This window comes from Caloenas nicobarica, chromosome 15, assembly GCF_036013445.1.
Source record: "Caloenas nicobarica isolate bCalNic1 chromosome 15, bCalNic1.hap1, whole genome shotgun sequence".
Classification (NCBI taxonomy): Eukaryota; Metazoa; Chordata; class Aves; order Columbiformes; family Columbidae; genus Caloenas; species Caloenas nicobarica.
In genome coordinates this window covers 16,271,677-16,293,675 of record NC_088259.1, presented here as the reverse complement: position 1 = coordinate 16,293,675, position 21,999 = coordinate 16,271,677, and the positions used below count along the sequence as shown (strand labels likewise).

General features: G+C 45.6%; 1 protein-coding gene across 2 annotated transcripts; it reads right to left on the bottom strand.

The window, feature by feature from the left end:
• Positions 1-287: 287 nt before the first annotated feature.
• UBE2V1 (ubiquitin conjugating enzyme E2 V1) lies at positions 288-18,017 on the bottom strand. Of its 2 annotated transcripts, none has more exons than XM_065645620.1 (4): positions 17,971-18,017; positions 8,746-8,894; positions 5,371-5,496; positions 288-5,001 (listed from the first exon to the last, which is right to left on the bottom strand). In XM_065645620.1, the coding sequence occupies exons 1-4, from the start codon at positions 17,990-17,992 to the stop codon at positions 4,855-4,857; spliced, it is 444 nt and encodes a 147-aa protein (XP_065501692.1). In that variant the 5' UTR covers positions 17,993-18,017; the 3' UTR covers positions 288-4,854. The 2 variants fall into 2 exon arrangements, with proteins under 2 accessions (XP_065501692.1, XP_065501693.1); XM_065645621.1 differs by having other exon boundaries at positions 17,977-18,012.
• Positions 18,018-21,999: the final 3,982 nt, after the last annotated feature.

The window sequence follows — 21,999 nt, the reverse complement described above, 5'->3', positions numbered from 1 at the left end:
CCAAAACTCCTGCTTGGTGTTTTTTTCCAAAAGAAACTTCGGCTTGGGCTACCCAGACACATTCTTTGGTGAGCGGAGAGCTAAAGATATGAGACAAAAAAAATAACAAATGTTGAGCAACGGAGAGGGGGAAGGGACTTTTTGACAGACCATCTGACGTTTTTGCTCCCCTCGTATTACCCGCCAAGGTACCGCAGGGCTTTCTAGACATGCCAGGGCAAAGCCACTAACAACCTGCCAGAAAATCAGGACAGGACTCACATTTCTGAAAACCCTTTGTAGGCTTTATTTAAAAGGAGATAAGGAGAAAAAGGTGACAAGATGCTTGACAGATATAAAATGATGAGAATCTAGCTTATCTCCTTATCTTCGACGTGGTCTTCTGCTCTTTGCATTTTTGTTACAGCAAATGTGGGAGACATCAGGGAAAATGTAAAGGCACAAGCACCAAGGACATAGCACCAAGAAGAGAAGACTAGGCAGAAGATGCTCAATAAAGGCTAAAATAGTCTCTGTCCTAGCAAAGGCTGAGCGTGCTGGCTCTGGTCCAACAAAGCACTTAAGCATGCGCCTAACTTCAATCTGACTTCACTGGGGCTCTTCACAAGCTTAGAAGTTAAGCCCATTCTCCAGCAATCTGCTACAGCAAGACCAAATAAAACTAGAAGATATTAAGGGACCTTGTGGAAAGCACCCGAGCCAGAGATTAATGCAACGTGGCAATTTCCACTGACTTAGGAAAACTCTGAGCCATCAGAAAAAGATTCTTAAATCTAAAATGATATGTAAAAAAACCCAGATATTGAGAATATCACTATCAAATTCTCTTGACTTACTTTCAGCTCAAAGTAGGGAGAACTTGGAGCAGACACATATTTACAGGTATGTGCAGAACTGGAACTCCCTTGTTTCAATGTAAGCTGGTTGCCAGGTTGAAAAAAATACTGAATTCACTGTGCTGTTTCTTGATGTAGGAAACACTGTCCTGTAGGCAAAGCCCCGACCTCAAACACCTAACGGCCAGTTCCTGCAAACAGGTAAGCCACAAACAGCTCCTGCAGTTCTGGCAAGACACCGCAAAGATGGGTATTTGGCAAAGGGGTAAGAGTGCGTCCACCGCACCTCTCCCGGGTTTGTTTCCCTTGTTAAACCTGCCATAACTCCACACTGTTGCACCTGCCTGGCCGCGCCGCGGGCAGCGCCGAGGTCAAGCGTTCAGCGCAAGGAGCTGTAAGAGCACGGAGAAGGCATATTTGAGCATATAGTCCCTACGTACATGCACAGAGCTTAATTATGACAAAGCAAGAAGCAAACAACAATTAGTCTTTATTAACAATTAAGATCTCACTGCAGTGCTGGTTTTCCCCCTAGCAAGTTAACGCCTGTAGAGTGAGAAAGTCATGATAAACAGGCTTTTAAAACTGAAATTGATTCACGATAAATACAAAAAGTGGTTCCCACAAGAGGACTTGAGGTTTAAAACGAGCAGCACTTGCACCTTGCTCAGACGCGAGCCTTGCAAAGCTTGCTGGCTCCCTCTACTGCCTTCCTGCCAGGAAGGAGCAACAGGAGCTGCACATCAGGGGCAGCGCTGGCAGGGGAGCGGGTTCACTGGAGGCGTCCGCTCCCTCTGGTACTGGGGTGGCTCCTACGAGCTCTGCAGAAGCCCCAGGGCGATCTGCTCAGGCCAGTCTCCTCCAGCAGCTCCTGCTCCGAAGAACACCATTTATTTCATGGCCAATACACTTGCTCTATTTATTGTCCCTTCTTGTTTTTCTCTGGTTCAGGACACCGAGGGTCAGCAGGGATCAGCTGAACACTTTGCCTTTATGCTGCCAGAGGTAGGATAAATACAGGTAAGACACGGTTCTGCTTCCCCACCTCATTTCTGAAGCACAAAACAAGCAACCAGGCTGTGGGACGACTGGTCTCCCGCTACGTAGGCTGTAGGTCGCATACACCAACAAAACTACAACACGTGGATTCAATGACAGCTGACTTTTACTGCATTATTTTTCCAAACCGCTCCTACCTGGTTGAGAGCGGAACAGCAGCGCACGGGAGCACTGACGTGTTCAAAGAGTGCGGCTCCCAGGTGAGAAAATTTACAGTGAACGCTTTTTTTTTAAAGTACCACCCAGCCTCGTATGGCAAATGTTGTGAACCCGCGGCTCTCGCCAGCACAGCTGCCGGCGCAGCACGGCCCCGGCACGGTGGGATGCTCTAACCTGTATAACTCACAAAGCAAAACAGTTTCAAGGTTTCAAAAATATTACTTGAAGTACAAAGATTAGGAGAGGCCCCAAATATGCACCAACCATATCCTCCTGACCAGGGCAAGGGCACTCTTACAATAGCTCTGAAAACCAGAGATAATCGAGCAGCATGCTATCGTTATCAAGCATTGTTCCCATTCCCATTTGACATCTTTAGATACTAAGCTATTTTAAATAAAGACGCACACACGATGCTGACAAAGTATTAGTCGCATTGTCTTCATAGATATCCTCCGAGCTATTGAAGGACTGAGTAGTATTTTGGGCTAGAAGCCAGCAGCAAGTTTCACAAAGTTTCACCAAAAAAACAAGGTCATTCCCTTTGTCATTCCCAACCCAGAAGAACCTTGTGTCACCACCATGTCGCGGTGAACGCACAACGAGGACCTCCTGGCATCCTCTGAAGCGGAGACACTTCACACTCGGCAAGGCCAAAATTTCACAGCCCCATTTTTGTCTGGATTTGGAGAGACGGTCAGCTTTTTATGCTTCACTGTTTGAGGGAAAACAAGTACAATTTCAGGTTGTGAAGTTCTCCTTGAAGTTGACGGACAGCGTAACATGCAACTGTACAGGGACTCGATTTCCTCAGGACTACAGCACATAAAGGTTACGGCAACAACAGCACCTGCAGATCGCACATGTATCCAGAAATTCATTTCAGCAGCTCCTCAGCATCACGTAATGTTACCGACTGCCAAGCCTATGCCAGTCTGAGGCTTAAACTAAAACTAAAGATTCTCCTTGGCACAGCAGCAGCAGCTGGATAAAGCCAATTGCCTTTTGCCACCAGTTTACACACTGCTTACTAAATGTGATCTGTAGGAAGATACTTCCAACAAATCAAGAATTCCATAAGGGATCAAAATTCTAAACATAAATACAATTAAAGCCTTATAATATTAATGCACACTTTTTATTATATTAAAATCAGGCAATGGTCTGATACAATAAAAAGGCTGCTTATGGAATACTGTTATGTCAAACTTTAATTACAGAGGATGTTAAATCCTTACAACTAATATTTTCCTCAAAAGAGTTAATGGAAACATCAATTGTTCATTGACTTGATAGCTGCTGCTTTAAAATGTGTTTATTTTTACTTTTCCTTTTTTTTTTCTTTTTTTCTTTTTAAATTTTTTTTTACACAAACACTGAATTTGTCGTAAAACTTAGGACACACTAGGTTGGTTGTATGTAAGCTTGCATCCACATTTCAGCAGTTAGTGGTCCAAAACAGTAAACCAGAAAGGGCAGTGATTTGCCAGGATGCAAAGCCAATTAAGGTCCTTAATCTGCTGTATGCACCATTTCCCCAAAATCGTCACTGAAGAGGTTTCTCTTCTAAGACTTACAGAATCCTAATAAAATCTACTGCACTGATTTGTCTGTAGTCGTCACATCTTTAGAAGGGCCAAACATAAGTGCAACATTTCATTAATTAACATTCTTAGGTCAATCCGAAGCACCAAAATACAACTATTTGAGAGCGGGAGTGTGTGTTCAGAATCTCTACGTGCGGAGTTTCCCCGTTTAAAGTTTGGCAGCAGAAGATTTCGGCAATCCTGGTAAATGACTGCTCATTTCCCCACGTCAAAGCCTATCTAATAACATCAGCCGTGGCCAGCTTGGCGGTGTGGCAGCGGTGCTGGAGGGACAGGGAAAATCCAAGTTTGCGAGCAGAACAGATACTCTTGTTTCCCAGGCTGGTGAAGACTAAATCTGTTGCAAAACCAAAATGAGAAGCAGGAAGGAACAAGTCAAGTTATTGCCCCAACACTCACCCCTGGTGCGCAGGGGTGAGAAGAGTCACAAAGAGGGGCAAAAAGAAAGCAGCACCCCCGCTAAAAAGAGGGGAAGGGGGAAGAGATTAAAAGAACCCTGAATCCCTCACCCAAACCCACGTCACTGGTGAGGGGAACCAGGAAGAGAAATACAATCTATGCCTTGGCCAAAGGGAAGAAGGAAAGCTTGCCCCAGATTATCGGGGCATTAAAAAAAGATAATAAAAAAACCCAAAAAAATGACCACAGTCACATTCAGCCTTTACTAGAGATAGCACAAAGGGAGGGATGACCCAGGTTAGCACACATCCCCATTAGTAGTCCATAAAGCCCAGTGTAGTACTGGAAGCAAAAACCTTTGTGTTTACTCTAATAAATAGCCCTGAGCTTCGACTCTATTGCAAAAGACAGAAAAACAAAACAAAACAAAAAAACCCAAACCCAGGCCAGACACACAGCAAGGTGATTGTGGGATGTATGCTTTCACAGTTAAGTTAGATGTGCCACACTGGTCTTGACAGTAATAAATTTAAATAGACTTTTCCTGATACAAGAAGTTCAGCTATGTGGACAGTGGTTACACAACAGGATTATTTGTTATAGCACAACTTATATTTAAAATGAAAAAAAAAAAATTAGTATCATTTACAGTATCTCAAGAAAAACTTCCTTTGAATGGGAACTTCCTTTCCAGTATTTTGAGGTCTACAAGATGCATCTAGAAAATTTACTACTGTGGAAAATGAAGACAGCTTAAATTGAATAAGGGGGGCATGTTTGTTTGTTTGTTTTAATTAATTGCTGTAACATTGTCCTTCAGGTGGCTGAGGAAGCTTCATATTTTCTTTAGACATCATTAGACGCCGAAGCTCTTGCAGAACAACTTTGATACTATAAGAATTCTGCCATTTTGCTAGGACTGATATGGCTCTGGGGTCCACCTAAAACAGACAAAAAAACCGTTCCTGTCAGAATCGATACGTTGATACACGTAACTTCCCACACACCCTCCAACTAAAGATCTGATAAAAAAATCTGAGCATGAGAAAACAAAGAAAGCAAAAGCAAGCAAGCGGTTTCCTAAAAGCGTAATAAATCCCCGCATGATGCAACTATTCGTGAGTTGCAAAAAGGCAGGAAAAGTCAATTCTGCGTTTTGGTTTCAGAACACACTTGGCTCATTCGCTTCCCTTCTACCGCCCTTTCCTTCTCCTCAAAGCAAAAGCAATAAGTAGTTAAGCAAGCTGAAAGGATAATCATAACATTCATTTGAAACTGCACATTAAAATGAATAAAACCAAAAAACTTACCACTCCATTAGAACTATTTACTCCATTCATATTAATTTTTGTTACAAATCGTACAAATGGAGGTGCTTCTGGATACTTAGGCCCACATTCTATTTTAAGGCTGTATATTCTGTTTTCATAAATTGTCTGAGGGGAAAAGAAAGGGAGGAAGAATCACATCAGGCAGTTCTGTAAGCATTTGGTTAAAACAGTGCGTACTGTCAGGACGTGTAAACTACTAAAGATAAAGGCAGCCACTTATATGCTACACTGGCTACCTCTGTTTTGGGTACATTTTCTAATATTCAGAGTATCAAATGTTATCTCTTCAGGGTAATAAATTCTACTGGTCTTTTAAGCATCACATTTTCACATAAGGAATGAAACTGGCATTGCTTTCCATTCACCAACCGAAATGTATTTTAAAATCATCATATAGCTCAGATACCTACTTTTCAACCAATCTTTATAAAGCAGCTTTGTTTTATCAGTTTACTAATCAGACACACTACCTTGAAACTGAAGCCACAGCTTTAGCTCGGGCAACTGCGTAAAGTCAGCCTGTCCTGGAGCTGCACTTGAAAAATATTCGTTGGTGATAAACCAATGTGCCAGTTCTCAGAGAGGGGAACACTCCGAAATTCAACATCTTGCAAAGTACATCCTGACTGCAAACAGCGTCATCACTTTGTCCCCACCACAGTAACACTTCACAGCTAAGAGAAATCCCAGACTGTCAGTTTTTAACTAACTAATCAATGAGTATAGTAGAGAGACAAATGTAACATTGCTTCATTGATTCTTCAATACTTAATTAAAAGAAACAAGAACAGTTGATGTTTTTCTGCATTCTGAGAATAACTATTTTTGATGTGCTGGTGTGGTGCAGCCTGGCTGGGCAATGCAGGCAGCCGCCGAAGTGCACACACCAGGGCCGAGATCACCGTGGGGCAGTTCAGGCAGACAAGCTCTCCAGATTTAGGCCTTCTGACAAGTTTTCCTGCACCCTCAACATTGCAATGAACATTAAACTCAAAAGGCAGTGACCACGAGGAAAAATCCAGACGAATGCGTGAGCGCAGCAGCCCAGAAGCAGCGAGCAGCTCCTGCTCGCCCATGGCAGCAAAGCACGACGGCTCCACCAGCATCTCAAGAAAAGCTGCTCAATGTACAAAAACTTCTCAATATAAAACTCAGTGCAATACCTTTCAAGGGCCTGTTATGCCCCTGAACATCTTAATATGTCCTGTAATATTCATGAGCATTTTGATGCAGACCACTACAAAAAATATAAGAACTGGCTTCCCGACTGCGCTGCTCCTCATCTCTGCAAGTGCAGCAGGTTCACAGCAGCCAGCGGCTCCCACGGTGGGATGGGCGCTCGGCCGGCGCTGCCTGTCAGTTCCCATCCAGGGCGGTGACAAACTGAACACTGTCACAAAGTTTTGGGGAAAAAAAGTAATTTGTCAGCTCTGCCCAGGCCTCCCGACCGAGTCCCTGAGTGGTGAACAGCCCAGAGGTTCCTGCAGGTTTTAGGATCTTTGCAAATAACAGCACCACATGAAGACCAGAGGATGGAAAGCCTTGACTGTGCATATGTCTATGGCCAATATGAAATTTGTGCAGATAAAGCTGAAGTTGTGACTGTGCCAGCGCTTTTAAATAGCTTGTATAAACAAGATGAATCATTGGCTGCAAAACCATCCGCACCAAGCCTGGGAAGGAGCAGCATGATCCCATGTTCGGCAGCAGGGACACGGAGCAGCAGCACCGATCTAACCCTGCACTTCTGGAATGCCTAACATAAGATTCTTCCACCTGCTATAAGCACAACTGCTTTCTACCAATATTTACCAGTATTCCCTCATCCTATTAAGAAAAAAAAAAATGGTAATAATACAACTGAGTATAAGCAGTGCTAAAAGCAGGACAGCCACTTAGCAAACAAGAATGACCCAAAGTTCCCAGAATCTCCCTCAATACAGCCTGTTGCTTTCAAGCAATAAGCTCAAAAGAAGCCAAAGATACTTTTGGAAAAAATTTATATTCATAAGGGTGTTGGAAAGACAAAAGCAGCACAGCTGAATCATCTGTGACAGTCCTCTAGCCTTGGTTAGCGGTATGACACAAACTACGAATTTCTATCACTGCTGACAAGTCAGCACACACCTGTTTGCACAATCCAGTTTCTATTTAATTTTCTAAATTAGATTTCAAGGGTGCTTAAATTTTCCATAAAGCATATGCACACAGTGAGCTTTCTTCACAGTCTTAATGCAGGCTCATTAACACTCTCCTAATGTTCTAAAATCAAATGCTGTTCTAGAAAATGATTTGGACATATCATAAACAGACGAAATGATCGTGAATGAGGAGATATTCAAAACGACAGACAAAAAGTAAACAATACTTCTGGATGAGATAGAAAATACTGCACATGTAATGTTATAATGCAAATTCTTGTACAACCTCATTGTACATCAGAAAAGGCAACTGATACAACAGAAACACATAGCTCTGTTATGGTTTCCACATAATAGCTTGAGAACACTGGAATTATGGAAAAGTGATGCTGAGGCCAGATACATAAGACAACATCTACTACTGCGGGAAGGAGAATCGGCTACTTGCACTTCATGGTAAGGATGTTATGAAAACAACAGAGATACACGGTGAAACTGGAGAAAACAGACAAGTTGTGTTTTTAGAATAAATGCATACAGATGATGCACAATTAAGTCCTCAAGTTCGCTACAAAAGTGGAGACCCACAGTTCAGTAGGGTTTCTGGGGGAGAAGAGAGAGAGAATGCAACGATACTACCACAACAACCAGTAGCATTATAAAGAAACTGCTCAGGGCGAGAACATTTGGAGAAGAAATTGAATTCATTAAAATTGGAGTTTCCTAAGTTAGCTGAAACTCTACAAGAGCAAGTCAGTACTGCTGCAATAAAAACCAACCCATAAACTCAACAAGAAACAGGAGAAAGACTAGCAGTACTGAACAAAACATCCACGTTTTACCTACATTAGCTCCATTTGTAATCTCACTAGCCGAAGGATTTTAAACTTTGCTGTATTCAAGAGTACAGGATACTAGAACCCTGGAATCTCAAAAGTTATGTCTTAATGAATCTGTAAATATAAAGCAGACATGTAACAGAACTAACCAGACAAAGGCTCTAAAAATATTCCAAATTATAATCAAAAAGACATATAGATACACGAAACCCACTATTACATGGAACTTGAAGCTTCAACATAAATCACTTGCTGAAGTATTTTTTCACTCATTTGTGTTTTGTTTGTTTTCTACTTCAGTGGTTAGATTAAGACAAGAAAAGGGGGAAGAAAAAGAAGTAACAGTACTATTTAAATATTGAATGGATACTTACTCTTGGAGGCCCAATAATCATTCCTGTCCATCTTGTAAGTGTCATATCTTCATCATCTTCAAGGCCCCAGCTAACTGTCCCATCACCTACCCCTTTCTGACCTTCTTCAAGTTCTTCCAACAGACGAAAATTACGAGGAACTTTTACTCCTGAAAACAATCAGAAAAATATTTTGAGTTGAGAAATCTAGTGAAGAAATAAAGCCAGAGTAACTTCACTGATACTTTTGGTCATTCTATAGAAAACATTTTTGGTAAAAACATAAAAATATCACTATTTTTTGAATGACATTATTTCAACACTACAGAAAGATAACCCCATATTTAGCTCGGATTTTACAAGCAACGTCAAGGTATCCACAATTAAACATGCTGGAAGGCTGACAGGCTGATATTAGGGCAGGCAATAAAATGAAAGGAAATCTCTGTCCGTTCAGAGATACACACAGTATTACGGAGCTCTAATTAGCACGTCTATATGATATAGTATAAAAATGTAGAAGATTCTACAAAATGACACCATGAGAGGCTTGACATCACTCAACTCACTCAGAGCTTTTAAAAATACCACTCAAAGCAAATAAAGCTCTTTCATAACATTAGTAGGTTAATCTGAAGTTAATTTAAGTGGGCTTTGTCAGCAGCAATAGCATCCTTTGTACTTATGACCTCTGCTACCACGGAATTTCAGCACTTCTGAACTGCTGGTACATTTATCGTCAAAATACACAGCAAAACAGGAAAATTTCTTATCCTCATCACATTAATGGAAAACAATGGCATATCCAAGGTCGCGCACTAAGTCAGCGGCGAAGGAGGATCCTGAAGCCAGGCCACAAGGGACTTGATTTATTCTTCTTCAAGGTGTCTGCACCTCAGGCACCATAAAACATACATGCACTCTAGGCCACCACTTCTCCTTCGTACTGGGTTTGCATGGCAAGGTTTTGGTAGCGGGGGGGCTACAAGGGTGGCTTCTGTGAGAAGCTGCTGGAGGCCTCCCCCATGTCCGACAGAGCCAGTGCCACCGGCTTCCAGACAGACCCGCCGCTGGCCAAGGCCGAGCCCATCAGTGACGGTGGTTGTGCCTCGCGGATAAGGTAGTTAAGAAGGGGGAAAAAGCCCACGCAACTGCAGCTGGAAGAGAGGAGTGAGAATATGGGAGAGAAACAACTGCAGACACCAAGGTCAGGGAAGAAGGAGGGGGAACTGGTGCTGCAGGCACCGCAGCGGAGGTTCCCCAGCAGCGCGTGGTGCAGACCACTACAAAACAAGCACAAAAGAAACCAAAAAAGCAACTTACTAAAGGAATTAGTTGGTTGGCCAGTTTGATACATGTCTAACATAATCAAGACTGTTCTGTGGAAATATGATTCAATAACACAGCTGTAGCAACACTATGAAGAGAAACCTGGAATCAGAAAAGTGGCCACAGAAGACACCAGACCCGCAGAGCGGATACCAAACCACATGTCGGGGGCTGCCAAGTGCGACTCAAACACAAGCCCATGCCAAATCTGCACCTTCAACCCGCAGCGAGGCCGAGCTGTTACCATGGCTGCTGAGTACTACAAATCTTTGGCTGTGAAAGGAAATCAGTCAGTTGGGGCTGGTGAAGCCATCGCCATAAGATCAACCGAGCCCCAGCCCCTCAGTGGCAGCAGGACCTCTTGGTGACCACTGCCACTCCACCGCACAAAAAAACCCAGTGTTTCCCCTCCTAGTAAGTCTTAAAAGCATAGAGTATGTATCTTGTGTACCTCGGGCATACAAAGGTTCATGTACGCAGTTCATACCTGAACCACGACAGATCGGCCACCCCGTTTTTCATTCTATTCCCAACGCTCTCCATGCTCTAGATAGGGGTGGCAGAGAACAGAGCAGTCCAGCTCCAAGGCAGGGGATAAGAGAGCTGGGAGACAGGATGAGTATGAGTTGAAGGCCAAGGTACCACCTTTACTTACACACACACAACCTATTTCAGGGTTTGTGCTGCAGTGGATCCATGGGGGAGCTGGCGATGGGGAAGGACTCACGTTGTGCCATGTCTGAAGCTGCTGTCTGGGCTTCGGCCCTGCCTGCTGGCACCCCAGGGAAGAAACAGCCAGGGGAGGAGGACAAACAAAAGACAAAGAAAAGGTCTTCTGGAGGGTGAACTCCGCCCTTCAGTCTGACATGGCAGCTCTTCGACAACGCAGGTGATGCCGCAAAGGAAACCGTCCGTGACTATTATTAGAAACCCAGGCTGAGCCTCTCCCTGCTTGCAGAAACAATAAGCTGAAGCCAGCAGAAGACTTGACTCGGATGTGTCGTGCTGCTGAAAAATACTCTGCCTTCTGGACCACACCATCACCATGCTTAACAAGCACCATCTCAGCCTCTGTACTTCAGTACTTGATAGTACTACTTCATATTTATCAGTGGTGCAAAGATAAGTTACTGATATCCACTTAGACCAAAACAAAGAGGTGGACTTGGCAGCATTAATGTTTGGACTTGGTGATCTTAAAGGTCTTTTCCAACCAAAATGATTCAATGATTCTAAACAACCTAGGAGGAACCAGCTTTATGGTAAGCAGACACAGGCCAGACACAGAAGGACACCAACGACATTGTCCATCTACCCTTCCCCTGAGCATCACACACCCTGTCCACCGAGTGAGGCAGGAATCCTGCCTGAGGATCATCAAGTGATCATGTAATTAAAAATTACGTCATCACGCATATATTTGAGGAGGCCACAACCAAGGCTGAAAGGAGGCCTTAATGCTGACATTTGCTAACCGGAGCTAGGCTTGGCTTTACAACCTCACGGCAAGAGAAGGCAACTGTATTTCCGAGCTCTCCCCAGATACAGCTGCTCTGATTCAGCATGAATCAGAGCCATAAAAGAGTCACACAGGATTTTACAGCTCCCTGACAAGTCTGAGGTCTACAGATAGCTGGCTTGTGTGCTGGCTCCTGTCTCACAGAAAAAGTTAACATAAATGACTATTAATTCCACAGCAACTGCTCACTTGTGAGCACTACAGCAGCATCAGTGGTAAAGCGAGGTATGAGAAGTGAAGTGCATATATTTGAGTTTTATGCACTTCACAGAAAATGATTATGGGAGATAAAAATATTTTAGCCCTGTCCTAAAGCGCAGGGGTATAACATGGAAGAGCAGCACCTCAGCCACTACACAGTTCAGAGTCACATCAAAGGTGATAATTCAGCTCCCTCCCCGACACGTTCTCAGGAGATTCAACAGGAAGAAAAACACACACAAACACGCACATAAAAGACTACGGCCAAATGATCATAAATGCTTTAAATAATTTCTAAATAACCTGCCCTTAAGCAAGGCAGAATAAAAGACCAGATTCACTCTTCTGGTCAGCCTGGAAAGATGCATGAAGCCATTAAGCCAACCCCGTCCCCTCTTCATCTGCCATGGCCTGGAGCACTCATGGTCAGCTACCACATCCTGCTGGGACCCCGACCTCAGAAACCACACCAGCTTTATCACTTGTGGTCGTACGCAAACATATCATCATCATCATGCTTGCTGTCCACCAGGATTCCTAGAAAGTGACCTGATCTGCTCTAGGCACCCACAGCATCTGCCAAATAACTCCCATGGCTAAACCATGGCACATTGAGAGTCAGGAGACGTCCAGCGCCAGCTGACACAACCGTGACTACACCGCGTGTCGTCCTCCCGCTCCCCAATAAATACCTTGCATAAACTTTTCAGTGTAGCAATGGAGACCTTCGAGGCAGTAACCAAACAAACCTGTTTTTCTAAAAGTCCTTCATTTAACAGAAGAAAACCTAAATAAAGTAAGAGGCAATTAAGAAGCAATCAGGTTGTCAAAAGTACTTTCAGTTATGCATTTTAATTTAGCCTTCACTATGGTTCAAGAAGACTCTCAAATAGTAGCTTCATTTGATACAAAAATACAGTATCTAGATAATTACTTCACTTGCAGCTTGCCTGACTGCACAGAAATACTCCCAGAAATGGAACTGATAAAACATTTCAGAGCAAAAGGAGATATTTACTATTAACCACAGCAGCAAACCTATGAAAGCTAAATTACAACTCTACTGACAAGGTAAGATCTCCAATGACAGAGGTTTGTACGGACTTTCTAAAAATTCACCTTGTAGTAAACTCGCATTGTGAAGCCTTAGCCCTGGACACTAGCTCGCCAGTTACAAAAAAGTTCACAAAATATTTTTATGGCAAACTAGAGAACAAAATTAAACCACAGCCTGAGTCTTCCAGAAAGTCAGGATGTGTTACAGAGTTTAAAGTCAACAGTTAAGAAGCTGCTAGGTTTTGGGTGACATGCTCTTCAGCCTTCAAACAGAACCAGGACGTTCCATGTTCCTTGTCAGCAGTGTCGCCCCCCGGCAGCGCTGCCAGGCGCAGCCGCGCAACAGCTCCCGCGGCCCCTCACAACCAGCTGCCCCCCACCCCGAGACCCAGACAGCAAGGTGAAATGAGGACAAACGGGGCCGGACAGTGCCTGCTCACTAAGGGAAGTTCCACACTAGGAAAGAACAGAATTATTCCTGGAAAACAGCTAAAAGCTAACTTGGACTTTTAAAGATCTTACAGCACTCTCGGGTGAGATACATCTTTAGTGTATCTCACTAAAGACACACAGATACATCCCTGAATGTGTCTTACAACAGTTGTAAAAGTGATCTTACCAGTCCAGGATTGTTCTCATCTTAAATCTACATTCACGTGAAGTACATTGTATGCTTTTAACAAGTTAAAACCAACGCTTTTCCCCAGTTGTATAGTGGAAGCAATTACAAATTCAGAAACCTTACCCAGCTGAAAAGAGTACAGTGAAACCAGTGAAATAGGGCAGACAATACGCCTCTGAGAGTAGATCCTCATCTTGAATCTTTTTCATCAGTGTCAGAACAAAATATACACCTCTCACAAAAACTTCAAGAATCCTTTTTTTTTTTTCCTTTCTAAAGTGAAATCCAATTACAAGCATTTCTTCTCAGGACTAAAGCATAAATATACCGCAAGGGACACCTTAGAAAAGCATGCAGAAAATGCACTTCATTCGTCAGGGGCTCTAAAAAGAGGAACCGCCTTTTTGCTGAAAGTTTCTTGACATCTTCATCAATAACAAGCAACTTATCAAATGGCCTTTCAGGTCAATTTTAATTCTGCTTCCTGTACCAGTTCCTGATTTACACTAACTCAAGTGAACTGAAATCCAATAGCTTTAAACACCTCTGTTGCTTAATATATTAAAGCCCCTTCTGTTGTTTGTTTTTGTGTATTTGATATTCAGCCCTTACTACATCTTTTCCAATCTTTACACTAAATTTCCCCAGGGAAAAACCCATCATAGAATCTTGACTTGCAACAGTTAAAAAACACCCTTACAATCTGAAAATCCCAACCTTCCTCCACTTTACAAAATTTGTCAGTATTCATCTTCTATGATCCTTACCTACTTACATATTTAATACCCTAATGAATCATTTTAAGTTCTCACCCAGAATAGCATTTTTCAAATATCTTACGTAATTTATATCATTATACATCAAAAGATTCAACTGAGTACCATTTTGTAAGTTTTGAACTATTTATCTTTATATTTAAGCTACCGCACCCTCGCATTACAATAAACAAAGCAGCTCTGCAATCAGCTCCTTTAGCACCTGCTCTTTCATATGCTCCTCTATTCCATGTTATCTAAGGAGGCACAATTTATCTTCCCAGTTTCTCTTCAATTACTTTTTCCCTACCCTTGAGTATTTTACTTACAGACTCAGTACTTGGTGGCTGGCGATATTTATTTTGAGATAACAATGACTATTGTGTGCAGTGCACTCCAAAGGAGACATCACGGTCCATTTGCAGAGGCAGGGTACACCTTCTACATCCTTCAATACGCAGTTTCTTCTGCATTGTAATGTCTCATTTGCTTCTCACAAGCCTAAGTTTGAGTTTACAGTGATGTTAGGGGTCCCCCAACAATTACAGGTACATACTTTTAATACACTGTACTAAAACCAATCTGAGCTCCTCTCTCTGTTAGCAATATTAAACCACATACATCAGTGCTATCATGCTGGTTCACCTAATGAATTGTCCTGGAGTTCTTCACTTTGAATAACTTAAATCCGGGCAAATCATACTCGGTTCTTCCAGGCTGTTGGTAAATGCAGCGTCTCCCACAGCCCTGCAACAGACCCTCTAACTGGACTTAAGAGAGAAAAGTGAGTTAAACAAGGATGTTAAAACTTTTCCCAGGATGAACGTTAGAACAATAGGATTCCACAGGCCAACGTGGTCAGGTTTTGCCCCATTATAATACTGGAGTCTGCAGGCCAGTGACGTGGTGCAAGCTCCTTAAGTCCAGCTGGAACACAGACTCCACGTAGCCCAATTTCCCTGGGGGGCCAGAGAGTACGTGAGCCCCTGAGGTACCTGTGGCTTCTCGGCTGGATCAGCTCTGGTACCTGAGCCAGCCGAGCAGTCCTGCACACACCTCAGTCTGAAGGACGGATACACAGTTTGGGTGTTTGTAGCTTCCTACAAAGAGCCTTATTAGAATGATTAAAGTCAACCCTGTTGTTTTGCTCATATATTAATTATGAGTGTAGGAAACCCATATCATCAGCAACACAGATTTCTCCTCTATGTAAGTGACACTAGTGGACCTTGCATCATAACATTCCTTCCAGGTGACTTTTTTTTTCCCACTGTTAATTATTTCTACCTGTTTATCAGGTACAAACACAAGGCTTACCTGTCGAATGCCCAGGACCAGCCTTACGACTTTTTTAACTGACAGGGACATTTGCTACCATTTCTTCCTCTGACTCAGTAGCTTGTTTTAAAGAAAGACTGAGCATTTTTCACCCTTAACCTCTGTTTAAGCTCCTTTGCTGAACCACTATAAACTCAGGATATCAAACACATTCAAGTGTTTTATAAACAAATATGAGTACAATAAGATTCCATGAAACAAGTATCAGCAAAATCTGTTTTACATATGAGTAAAGATGCTGCCCAAAGCTCCACAGTGAATCAATCGATCAGCAGTGGTGAACAAGAGGGTGTCATTTCCAGGCTGTTGGTGTGTGCCAGGCAATGCCTTCAGCGCAGAGCCAAGAAGGAACCACACAAACTGCATTGCAGTGCCACCACCACTACCAGGACCTGGACACGGGTTCTCTTTCTGAGAAGAGGACACTCTCCACCCTTCACTGACATGACAAGAAAAAGCAGAGCGCTGGTGCTAGGGCAGCCTATGATTTACACCTGAAGGTTCTGCCGCACTGAATTTAGGGTTCACTGTTAAAAGTTCAGTGTCGCTGCAGCACGTGTTTTTAAGTCACGCACTGATTTTTTTCTTTTTTCCCAGCAGCAGTTAAACACACGGGATCTGAGGAGCGGCTGGAGCGCAGTGCCTGTCAGGTGCCCATGCTGCAGACACAAGAAACCGAGGCCGCTACTCACATCCACCTGGCTGCGGACTGCTTCACACTCCCAGCACTGACACCACCAGACAGCTTTCGGGAATCCAGGAAATAACAGGAAGCAACCCAAAAGACACAATGTGGCTAGCAGATGATGGTTAACAATAGCTTATCACAAAGACTGTTTGCTGCAAAACGAAAGCCGTGCAGTAGGACCAGCTTTGGATCACCACAGTCCAAGTCCCTTTCTACACACACTCCCCCGTCACCACCCGGACAATTAATTCACGAAGCTGCACTGGCTTAAAAAGAAAATATTTGTCTCGCTCTTCCAGCCAGTTACAAAATGAAAAGTCAGCAGCTTTAAAGGATTATCAGGAAAGTATGGTAGCCAGAATAATGTGACATAAGAGGAGCAAGAAGGCTCCACTATATTTTTTGTGTATTTTAATCAAGCATTCTAGCACCTCACAATCATATACATTCAAACGCAGATCTGTAAATCATAATTCTCAGGACGGCATCTACTACATTTTAAAAGTGTTCTTATAAACTTGATACTATGAATTATCCGCATTGTGATGGCTATTCTTAAAAGTTGAAAGTGACTATCGAAAGAAAGCATCTGTAAATAAAAAAATTCCAAAATATTCTTGTATCTTCAAGAGCAGTCTTCTGGTGAACTCAGATTTAAACTTTAAAGGAAGCAATTTGAAAATAAGTATTACAGTGGCACATTTGAAACCCTGTATGGACTTATCAAAACAGGAAAATGAAACTGGCTAAACAGAAGCGAAACTAATTTATTTGATCTGTCCAAGTTCATTAGAGGATGTCAGTGGGAAAAATCACATTCAAAAATCTAGTTGCAGTATTTTTGTTTAATGTGCAACGATAAATGTAAATATAGGGTTTGTTTAACTACTCAAAGCAGGCAAGGAGCGGTTTTAAAGGTGAAAAAAATATATACTGACTTCTTGAATCAGACACGTACTGACAAGGAAGTTACATCCTTCTGATGTAACAGGAAGATATTATTAGTGACAAAGATTTTTACAGCAGCTCATTTCACCCACGTAACCCCAGTCACTGCCCAGTGACCACTGACACCCCAGGGCAGCTCTGGCCACCACAACTCCCCAGAGGGGCAGGACGGTGAGAAAAGCCAGGCCCAGCGCCGGGGGGCTCAGCCGCTGCCGGGGCCGCGGGGTCCCGGCTCCGCACCCCAGCACCGGGCGGGGGCCGCGGGTTCCAGCCCGGGGGGGCCAGCACGTCGCCCCGGCCGGTGCTGCTCCCCGGTGCGGGCCCACAGGGACCCGGACAGGACAGGCCTCCTGCGGGGACCCGGACCGCGCGGCCCTCCCTGAGGGACCCGGCCCGGGCGGCCCTCCCTGAGGGCCCGGCCTGGCCCCGCTCCCCGCCCGGCCCGGGCCGCACTCGCCCCGCCGGGGCCGCTCCCACCACGAGGCCTCGGCAGCCCCTGGGAAGGTGCCGGCCGGGCCCGCCCGGCAGCCGCGGCGAAGCAGCGTGTCCCGGCCCCGGCCGGCAGCCGGCTCCCCTCCGGGCCGCGCCCCTCGGGCCGGCCCCGCCGCCGCCCCCTCCCCCGCGGCCGCCCTCGCCCCTCCGCCGGGCGCCTCCCGGCCCAGCGCCCGCCGCTGCCCCTCCGGCCCCGACACCCCCAGCCGGGCCCCCCGGCCGCCCCCGCGGGGTCGCGGCAGCCCCGCGGCAGAAGCGGCCCCGGCCGGGCCCCCGCCCGCGGCCCGCGCCCGCTCACCCGCACCCGTGGTGGCCGCCATCTTGCGCCGCTGCCGCCGGGCCCCGCCCCTCCCACACGTCAGCGCAACGCGGGAAGTGCGGCTCCGAGCGCGCGGGCGGGCGCGCTAAAGCGGAGGCCGGGGGGCGGTGGCGGCGAGGAGAGCTCTGTGGTGCACGAAGAGCGCTTCCGGAGCTCCGCTGCGCGGGCGGGCTCCCCGGGAGGGGCGGGAGGCGGGGGGGAGCGGGCGAGCCCCCCGCCCCGCTGGGGAAAGCAACCCCAGCCAGCTCTCCGGGGGGCTCTGAAACAACAGCACGCTCTCCAGCATTTAACAGGCCATGCAATTAATATGAATAACTGGCAAACTACGTTTATTACTGCCAGAGCTCGAGCAGCATCAGCTCTCCTGCCTTACAAGTAGCCGCAGTCAATTTGTAATAACCTGACTCTGTTAATGCAGTTGCATCGCAAACCTCTTCCCGAGATGTCTGAGCCAAGGTAAGCCCCAGGATACTGTGCTGAGCAGCATTAATTGAATTTTCTGCCTTTTGCTTGTGAGCCAGCACAGGAATCCCTGCTCCAGCAGCACAGCCTGACGCTGCTGTGCAGGAACACACAGACGGGGTAGGGGGCTTCAGCCTGGTGGGATCAGAGCCCCGGCCAGACACCCTGGGACACCCTCTCTGCAGAGCAGAGGACGTGAAGCACATCCACATCTTGCTTACTGTGTTTCAGGAGGCTGCTGCTGTCCAATATATGCCCATAAAAATATTTTCAGGCCTAAACTGGCTGATATCAATCTAGAAGAGATGTTAAAAACATGAGGAAAATCTACAATGCCATCTTTTAATCAACAGCCCATTTTCCTTTACCCCTCTCCAGTTAATGCAGTAATTCAAAAAAAATAAAACGCAGAGGGAAGTGAATTCTGCTTTGTCTTGCAATACATATCCCAAAAACTGTGCCCCAAGACGTCATACAAAAATTTGCAGAAACAAAGTGTTTTGGAGACCTATTGCAGTTGAAGCCATTTACTCAGTTAAGTCAACTTTAACGTACCCAGCTTTTAGCAGCAAACAGAGCCAACGTGCCAGTTCTGTCAATTATTCTTTGAAACTACTTTACAATAACGTTGGTCTTACTGGTTGGATTTTATTTCATCCAGTTCCAGTGCCACATTTGGGGCAGGGCTGGGAGCAGCGGCCGCTGCAGGGGCCGGTGGAGCAGGTAGGTGGCACAAGAGCCCAGCAGACCTGCCCAGGAGCGGAACCAGCCCCGTGCCGAGCACCCAGAGCCCCCCTGCTCCCCCAGCAGACACCACACCTGAGCCAAAACCTCCTCCTTTGCCCTTATTTCATACAGGCAAGTCTGCTGCCGCACAGGGCAGCAGGGCCAGCAAACAGCTGTGGGCCAGACCAGCTCTCGAGGTTTTCTTTTTTAGACAGTGCAGAATACAAACACGGCAGAAAGACACACTTCTCTCAGTGCGCTGTGGTCTGCAGGCTGTACCCTCTTGCCTTGCGCCGTGCGACTGCCTCACGCCCGCCGCAGCGGACGCCGGCTCCGAGCAGGGTTTCTCCTTGTCCGCGTTGTGCAGCGGCAGCAGGCAGGTCAAGGCTGCAGACGAGCGGGGAGAACACAGACGACTTGATCCGGCAGCAAAATGAAGCAAAATTGAACAAGTTGAGAGGCATGAGCAAGCTGAGCAGTTTGACATGCGTCCGTGGGAACTTCCGAGCGCACACCAAGCCCACCAGGCTGTCCTGAAGACTGGCTTAAGAAAAGGCCAACCGGGATTTTAAGGCACTTTGTGGTAACTTTCCTCAGTTTACCACAGTGCAATGCTTCCCCTCGCAGGTGAGTCCCTAAACAGCTCTGCTTGTGGATCTCTAACACCACAGATACGTGTAAAGAAATATATCCGCTCCTGCCAGGCCCTCCCATGCCCACGAGCAGCCAGCTCGCTGGAGGCCAACGACACTCGGCAGAAGGCGAAGGCCCGAAAGCCCTTCTGCTGAGGGTCCAGGGAGCAGAAGACTGACCACATCTTTCTGTGGAAGTGACGGACTGAAATCAAATAGCGTTTAAAAGCCTTTAGTCAGACTGAAAGGCAGGCCATCTCTGTGGAGTTTAAAAGGAGTGCCTTATTCTGCTTTAGCTCTAATCTGTTCCTAATCAACTTAGGACAAATTTATCTTAAGCCAGATTTGCATCTGTTAAGAAGGATCCACATAGCCCTTTGCTCCAGAACTACTGTATTGATTTTACAGAAGCATCCACTGCTTTAAATGAGTGGAACCGTTTCCAGAATCCAGCTGAAAACCCGAGAACGAGCCAACTCATACGGAGATTCACTACCTCTCCTCCAAGGAGCAGGAAGCTTTAGCATACACCTCGACTCGGAGCGGAGGGGGAAAGACCCAGGACGACACAGCCAGCCCCCGCCGACAGCGCGCCCGCCGCCTCCGCAGGGACACGGCACCGCCCCGCGTCCTTCCGAGCCCAGCACAGCGTCGCCACGTAAAACAGCATCCCGAGACCAACTGCTGCCTCGCTTCTCATAACTAAGCAAGATTAGCAGATAAATAGCCCCAGGGGCCACCAGGATCAGCAGCTCAGATTTGTTTCCAGTAAGACTATAGATCGAGGGGCTGAGAGAGAGGCCTGGGCACCAGCGATTGCCTTTAACGGCACTCTTCCAGTACAAATTCTAATAACTTGTGTGCTTCAAATCCATTTGTTGCGTACGCTGCACTGCTGCTGTTCACTTGGCGTTTAAATGTGCAGGAAGAGATGAGCTCTCAAAGGAGTCCGTGCTTCAGGCTGTTTTACAGAGTCCTGAGCAGCCACCCAGTTCTGTACGGGGCTTTTACACCGGTTTACTTAACTCAAACTGGGGTCACAGGTGAGGGAAGGGGGAAGAAAGGGACGAGGGCAGGAGGGACAGACAGCCAAGGACTACAGATCTGTTAGAATATGGATTATTGGAGTCTCAAGGTAGAAGCAAGTGTGAATTTAAGCTTTTTGTCGAGAAATAACTACTGCAGTGCTCTGTACTCACAGCGCCGGGCGTTCCCTAAGCCCTCCTGCGCTTCCAGCAGCGCGGGCCACCCGCACGGGGACGGGAGAACAGGGACAGAACATCCTTTGCTCTGGACACATGATGGTTTGCATCCCCACCTCACCAGCATTCAGCACATATTCAGTTCAACACCTGTTATGCCAAAGGAATTTAAAATAAGTTTCAGCCACAAACAGCAAATATTAATGGATCTAACTTCAGTGATTCAGAGTAACGATCACCAGACTGATTTCCACCATAGCAGAAGTTACCTTTCTTCCCACCCAAATTTATACTCACATCTCAATTGTTTAGTATAGAGCTAAACATTCAATGCTTGGAAATTAAAACCAGATTAAACTACTTCCAGGAACAACTTTAAGCCAACAGGTTTAGCACAGAATCAAAACTCTTAAACACCCAGATTTGGGAGGAGGTGACAATCAACAAAGAACTCACCAGGTTGCAACAATCTTGCCCGACCAAGCCCGCAGCCAACCTGTTTGATGGCATGGGTGGGAGAAAAAGGGGAAAACCTCTTTTTTTCACCCAAGATAGTATGAAATCACACACCCGTCTTCCACAACAGCAGCACTGGAGGAGTATTCCTCCCTCTTCCTCCCATTCAACCGAACACACCTTGAAACCCCTACAGAAGTATTCTTTGCTGTCAAAGGTACACGGAGACCAAATACTGACTGTGGCAACTGGAGCAGACAAGCGTTCCATGTGATGGTATAAAGTTCTCCGAGGGTGTGAATCATTTAAACATATCTAATATTTTGTAACCAAGGTACCCACTGCAATTTTAATCTGTAGAACCCAGCTTGGACACATCTGCGTTCAGCCACTTCCACAGAAGAAAACCCAACTCTTTAAGAAGTTGTGATCCATTGTTTCTGAAGAAGTTGAGACCAAGGTCAGTCTAAACCTATGATTCAAACCGCCCTTATCATACACTTCAGGAAAAGACCGTTTGAATTCAACAC